Below are 7,500 nucleotides of genomic sequence, written 5' to 3' on the forward strand. Positions count from 1 at the left end.
CTGGCCTCGGATGATAGAAAGGAAGAATTAATAGTAGCAACACGTGTCCTGTATCCCTTTGACAAGCACTATTAGCACCTCTTGCCCTGGCTGAATCTTGCATACTGTACTGCAAAATGCACACTTGTGGAAAATCTCACCACAGGACTAGTGTCAGAAAAAGTTCCTATAGGAATGGTTCACTGGTTCTTGATTGATGCCGCGGCTGCCACCTTCGACCCATCATTAATCGTGGTCACTATCACAGATTCTGGAAAACAGAGAGGAATGAACATCAACTTGGTCTTCATAGATGGCTTCTTCTGCCTTGCAGGGCCACTTCTTGATGTCAATCTCAAAGAGGACCTCTGCAAATTATAGCGTGAAGGCATTAAAACTCTTATTTTCCTCTCCGGGGGTTACTTTCGATACAAGGCGAAGTCATTAAAGAGTACTGTCTGGAGTAAGTAGATATCGAATTTCTTCGTTCACTTGCTGGTATGCTCTGTGAAATGGTAGCACTTGTTCATTCAGTTGGAATGATCATCACTACGCATGAAAGTGCTGTAGTCGAAGATAGTCTTTGGATGATATAACTTTAGCTTTCCATGGGTCCCCTTATATCAACATTCATGATCATCAACTTCAGCACATAAGAGTTGCCTCACCTCCGGATGTATGACGTGTCACGTGGAATGTTGGTATATGCAAAACGTTGCAGTTCCTCGGGAACACCATGCTCTGTTTATCCCGTAATTTTTCTTTCCATTGCTTTTTTAGGTGTAACTATAGTCTATTTTATTTAGCCGTGCATATTTGCACTTGACTCACAGGGGTGCCCTTTTATCTCGGAAAGGTTCCCGATACCTGATTGGTCGGAAGTATTTTTGTCCGAACACCTTCATTGTTCTCAAATAATTACCAAGTAATGTGAATCGAAACTTATTTACTAACCTATATTTCTCCATCAGATATATATTTTGTCAATAAACAATGTGAAAGAATAAATATATTATAAAGTATCGTCATGGTAAGTCTAAATTTAATATAATAATGCGCCGAAGTCAACGACAGCAGCTCACTTTCGGATGCACGATTTGTAATTTTGTAATTTTTCACATATTTTAACACAAATTGGGATAAATTACACTCAGCATAAGTTAAACATGTTATTATAAACTTTCTTTGAATACCAGAATATACCAAAAACATGGAATTAATAAAACCCAATATTTGTGAAAACTTGCGGGGAGGTAAAAGAACAGCCGGCCAGCTTGGCGGGAAAACAATCCCCGCTGACCCTCATTGATGCAGTTTTTTTTTTTTTTTTTTTTTTTTTTTTTTTTTTTTTTTTTTTTTTTTTGTAATATGGTTCGGTCTACTCCTTTCAGTTTAAATAGTATTGCAATTTTTCTCTTCGTAATATTTTGCTCAGTATTTTCCCATATTCCTGTTCCTCACCTAATATCTATCTATTCTCCCCTATATCCCTTCTTTCATATGAGGGATATCCGCACTACGATTCCTTATTTCTTATCATCTGTGGAAAATGTTGGCTGAAGGGAAGAGCGTGCTAGTCTCATTAAAATAGTGTAGAGACGGGAATAGAAAAAAAAAATACTTTGCTTAATTTCATTTGATATAATGTGAGCCACTGAACAGGTTTACAAAATAGGCTATAGGCCTAATTGCTACACAGCATATAATTTATGTTGTTATTATTATTTACATACTGACGTAAGGTACCAAACATATTTTACAATTTGCATATGAAGTCAAAATCATAAACATAAATATAGATACTGTACCATTATTAAGAAAAAATACTACCTAATTATGTCCACCTTATCTAAATCAAAATTAATTTGTTTACAATGTTGAAAGTCAAAATACACACAATAATACTAATAAATACAAAACATAAAACAACATTAAATTGTTCTAATATTTATCTAATGGTGGTTAAATAAAAATAACAATAATGAATTAAAGAATGTTATTTATATAATCCCACATAATCAAATGGAACTATTTTTATCTATACACACATTTCATCTTCACTCATGCTTTCATCAGACTCTATATTATTTATGAATTGATCAAGCAAATGGTCAAGAGCCGCATCCTTGGCTCGATAGTCAGTTTCAATTTTCCTCACATACCTCATAGCATTTTTCCAGTGGTGTGGGGTTACATGATTAATTGCTTCTTGCGTAATTTTTTCAAAATTTTTCAAAGACTGGCTACTATGAGAATTCCCTTTTTTAATTTTTGTTTTTACTTGGGCCCAAATTAGTTCTATTGGATTGAACATGCAGTGATAGGGTGGCAATCTTAGTACTCTGTGGCCGTGATTAGCAGCTATTTGATCTATTTCATATATTTCTCTTTCCTTATGAATCTTGCATATCTTGAGCTGTTCTAGGTTTGTAATAGCAGGATCATGATCAATCTTATTTGACTCTAACCACTGAAGTATTTGGCCCTTTTTGTTGCTAATTGTTGGAACATTGTTTAATATTTTAGAGTGATATGGAGCATTATCCATAATTATTAGGGACTGATTATTTATGTTAGGAAGAAGCTGGTTTTCAAACCAAAATTCAAATGTTTTACAATCCATGGAGTCATGATAATCCCCCTTTGCTCCATTTTTTGACTTGAACATAAGAAAGGCTCCATCTATAAAACCATGACTACCCCCAGCATGTACCATTATAAACCTTGCTCCTTTCCCAGATTTTAGCTTAGTTCCTAATGTTCTGTCTTCATTTGTCCAACACCGTTCTATGCTAAGATTTTGGTTTACCCAAGTCTCGTCTAGATATACTTCTGGTCTAGGGTTTAGACTTTCTCTGTTTCTTTTTATTTCTCTAAGATATTTATTCCTGCCATTAACAATGTCACTTCTCTCCATTAAGAAATTTCTCCCACTCATAACTTTTCTAAACCTAAATTCCATAATTCTAACTAATTTATATAGAGAACTCCTTGAACCTCTGAAATTTACAGGAGGCTCTTTTATTCTTTCTAACAAGGAGGATATCGTGGGTAGTTGTCCTCTCTCATAAAAAGAAAGGACCTCTCTCTTTATACATTCCCTGTCAAAATTGTCAACCTGATCCACAACTGTAGATGTTCTCTTTTTGGGCTTAGGTGAGCGAAATATACCATCACATAATGTCATATTCAATTGTTTAAGGTGTTGAACCGTTCGCATTGAGACGCCTGTTGCAACTGCGGTGTTTGTTAAAACATCGGTCATCGTCTCATACCATCCTCCCTGAGCGATGAACTTGAAGACACTCATAACCATATTCCGGCTTTGACTGGTGAGCTTGGTGCCTCGGGAGTGTTGAGAGCAGGAGTCTGCAGTACTATGGACAGCGGATGTTGTCATGCTTGCACTGCATGAAGCAAACCCTGTGAATAAAGTCTTACCTTAACATAACTTTTTTACAACTGCACTAAATTTTGCTTAACTCTTTAAGATAAGAAGTACCAGTAAACAGTAGCGGATGCTTGATATAAGTTAGGCTAGGTCTATGTAGGCCTATGATGTATGTATATTCTTTAACTTTTCAAAATATCCGCAGAAACTTGTGTTAACATTATATTAGTCCTGGACAGAACACAAAATGGGAAAATGAAAAGTTTGTTTATTCCGCATTGTCTGCTGTAACTTATATGAAAGAGTTAATTTGTTAATTTCTCCGAAATATAATTTTTTTATTAGTGTGCTCCTACGAAAAGAAGCATGGACATTTTCTTTTTGCAAATATAGCCCTCAAAGTAATCTCAATAACATAACATTGATTTCAACACTTACATAAATTAAGAAGATGATGCAATGACTGTATGAAAGTCAGCGGGTATTGTTTTCCCGCCAAGCTGGTAGGCTGTTCTTTTACCTCCCCGAAAGTTTTCACAAATATCGAGTTTTATTAATTCCATGTTTTCGGTATATTCTGGTATTTAAAGAAAGTTTATAATAACATGTTTAACTTATGCTGAGTATAATTTATCCCAATTTGTGTTAAAATATGTGAAAAATTACAAAATTACAAATCGTGCATCCGAAAGTAAGCTGCTGTCGTTGACTTCGGCGCATTATTATATTAAATTTAGACTTACCATGACGATACTTTATAATATATTTATTCTTTCACATTGCTTATTGACAAAACATATATCTGATGTAGAAATATAGGTTAGTAATTAAGTTTCGCTTCACATTACTTGGTAATTATTTGAGAACAATGAAGGTGTTCCGACAAAAAATACTTCCGACCAATCAGGTATCAGGAACCTTTCCGAGCTAAAAGGGCACCCCTGTGAGTCAAGTGCAAATATTCACGGCTAAATAAAATAGACTATAGCTTTTCTTATAAGGCTGCAGTGATGCTAAAACTATGTGATACAAAATTTGATACTGGTAGGACCATCTGATTACGTCTCATGCTTATCCTTCTTATAATTTTGGTGTCATGCCCTGGCAAAATATTCAATGTCTGTTTTATGTATGTACATTCATTTTTATACCCTAAAGGTCTCCCCATAAGCCTTATTTTTGTCTCTATATTTTTATTGAGTATTGTCTTAGTTTTACTCATATTCACATCCGGTTCCACATTTCTGTTTTCTCTTTTCAAATCTATATCTTTTTAAAATTCCTCCCATGATTTCTTAAACTAAACTATCTCATCTGTAAATCTTAAGTTTTTAAGGTATTCTCCCTTTCTAGCTTCTTTATTAATCGGAATTTTCTCTCTATCTTTATGTAGTTTTAGGATTGCTGTACTTTCCAAACAGATATTTTCAACTGTTCTAATATAGGATTCATCTATTCCTTTTCTTTTAAATGCTTTGACCTCTTGTGAATGTGCCAGTGAGTAGAGGTACTATGAGTTTAAAATGTTTATAATTTTTTCGCATATTAATTTCCAATAGCTGAATCCTCGACGACTCATTTGTAATCTAAGCATGCTACTAATCACACCACGAGGGAATTTCCACTCTTTGCCCGATTTACTGCAAATAACATGTAGAATTTGAAATCTTGGTAAAAAAAATATATATTAGCTTTTCACAATATCTAAACGTAACTTTCTAAAACCATCAACATTAAAGGCCTTAAAGAAATATTTTGAGGAATCAAAATAACCGAAAATAGTGACTCCAATCTCATATACACCTTCATCATTAATTCCATACCAGAATTTCTGGTGCTTCCAAAACGTTCCTTGTGATCCTAACATTCCATAAATACCTACCAAAATCATTTGGGTCAAAAGTCTCTTTTCTATTCCTCCTTCTTTTATAAGTTTCATATATATATATATATATATATATATATATATATATATATATATATATATATATATATATATATATATATATATATATATATATGTATATATATATATATATATATATATATATATATATATATATATATATATATATATATATATATATATACACACACATATATATATATATATATATATATATATATTATATATATATATATATATATATATATATATATATATATATATATATATATATATATATATAATAGAAAGAGAGAGAGAGAGAGAGAGAGAGAGAGAGAGAGAGAGAGAGAGAGAGAGAGAGAGAGAGAGAGAGAGAGAGAGAGAGAGAGAGATACTAACTATAATCAACATTTATGTTAGTCACAGTATTTTTTTTTACATCAAATATCCTTAAAGGATTGATATGATATAATAGTATAATCCTACAATCAGGTTTTCTAAACATATTTTACATTAGCTGTTGATTCCATTTACCCCAAACTTAGTTGGTGTTTCCTGAATCATACAATATGACTTATTTGAAAATCAACCAACTTTGCTTCCTTATTTATGTTAGTTTGTAAACTATGTACCGCAAGTGTTTCATACTTGTTTGTACACTGTAATGGTTTTGTTTTTTTATCCTATCGTTCGCTCTTCCTACATTGTTGATAGACCACCCTATGTTATCATACTAGCATGCTCAATGATTTTTTAATTAAGTTTAGTTGCATTCACCTAGCCTCTCCATTACAACCTAACTGGCCGCACACACAATGGTGACTCCCTGAGTGTCCAATCCCTACCACCTACACACTCCCTAATGCATCTCACTCCTTCATGATTTCACCCACTGAATCTGCCTCTTTAGCACATACTGCTTCAAGGAAGTAGTAGCCATTTGCCATCTGAGAAGCAACCCCTTGGTTCCAGCATGTTAAATTCCAGTTTGGCATCAAGGCATGGCTCAATCAAGCACCAAAGCAGATTATGTTCTTGTTGCAAACCAGAGGACACTTTTCCAGAAATCTCCAATTTGCTCTGCAAATAAAGAGACACCCCAAAAGTGAACGACAACCTCCCTAAGAAAAATCCTCTAGTAGCAGTACTTGCCATCACTAGCTGCCGGGATAGCCAAACTTTTTCAGCTCTCTGAACAACAGTTGGGCTACCAAAAGGCCAGCTTGCCCTCAGTGATATTACCTGTATCACTCCCTTGCAACTTGCCGTAGGCGGGTGTCAAAAGGAGGTGATCTACTCCGTGGCCTTTTGGTATGACACTCACCCGAACCTCTACCTCCTTCCATACCGAATGTTGATATTTTGACCATGAATTACCTTATGGATGGCTGCATCACTACCTTCAAGACTTCCATCAACGCTTCCAATCTTGAGGGAGAGGACAACTATTCAACATCGACCGAAGCTGATGGGATTATGATAGGACATAGAAGTCCCCCTTGTGAAATACCGGAGCGCCGAAAAAACCGCCCACTTCCCACGCCTCATTCACACCCAAACTGACATCCTCCACAGACACTTACTAAGGCCTATTGGTCGCAGTTATGCTACTACCACTCCAAATTCAGGGCTGCCACTAAAATTTTTTTAAAAAGGTTGTCAGTGACCCAAATAATGGGAAAGTAAGCCATCGCTTCGAATGGTGTCTTTCCTTGTCCCTAATCTTTTCCTTCTAAAGGATGCAGGTATGGGCGTGCGATTTTTGGTAGATACAGGGTTGCTTGCCATTCTCTTCGGCCAAGGACACGCCGTAGTCTGCCTAAGTCAGCCGACATCCACCTATTTCCTCCCACTGGATCTGCGATCCCCACCCAGGGTTACAAGAACGTCACATTATCGTTTCAAAGCAGTTATTATTAGTGGAAGTTTCTCATTGCTGACGTCACATTGCTAATCCTTGGCGCAGATTTCCTTTCACACTACCACCTCCTGGTTGATGTCTTTCACTGACTTCTAGTCAGTGCATACTCTTATCCACACCTTTTCAACCATCACCTCCCACCTCTATCTTCGCATCAGCGCACTGACGGATACCTAGGCTCGCCACCTCACGCTGTGCCTTGAAGTCTTCAGTCTAAATCAATGAAAACGGCCAGGGTTTCCGCCAAACACAGTATTTATCACAATATCAAGACCACAAGTACTCACGTGTTCACCAGATTCAGGCATCTTGATTCAGATC

At 35.6% G+C, this 7,500-nt stretch overlaps 1 protein-coding gene across 1 annotated transcript; it reads right to left on the reverse strand.

Moving 5' to 3' along the window:
* Positions 1–179: 179 nt before the first annotated feature.
* LOC137650974 (uncharacterized) lies at positions 180–3,379 on the reverse strand. Its single transcript, XM_068384113.1, has 2 exons — positions 2,261–3,379; positions 180–347 (listed from the first exon to the last, which is right to left on the reverse strand). Exons 1-2 carry the CDS (start codon positions 3,377–3,379, stop codon positions 180–182), a joined length of 1,287 nt encoding a protein of 428 aa, XP_068240214.1.
* Positions 3,380–7,500: the final 4,121 nt, after the last annotated feature.

The sequence above is a fragment of the Palaemon carinicauda genome, chromosome 12 (genome assembly GCF_036898095.1).
Source record: "Palaemon carinicauda isolate YSFRI2023 chromosome 12, ASM3689809v2, whole genome shotgun sequence".
NCBI lineage: Eukaryota > Metazoa > Arthropoda > Malacostraca > Decapoda > Palaemonidae > Palaemon > Palaemon carinicauda.

Bases quoted from the DNA above. Each gene is read 5' to 3' on its own strand.
- LOC137650974 (XM_068384113.1), bottom strand. From the start codon at position 3,379: ATGACAACATCCGCTGTCCATAGTACTGCAGACTCCTGCTCTCAACAC. The intron at 348-2,260 runs GTAAAAACAAAA...TATAATTTGCAG, and splicing joins TAGAACTAATTTGGGCCCAA to AGGTCCTCTTTGAGATTGAC.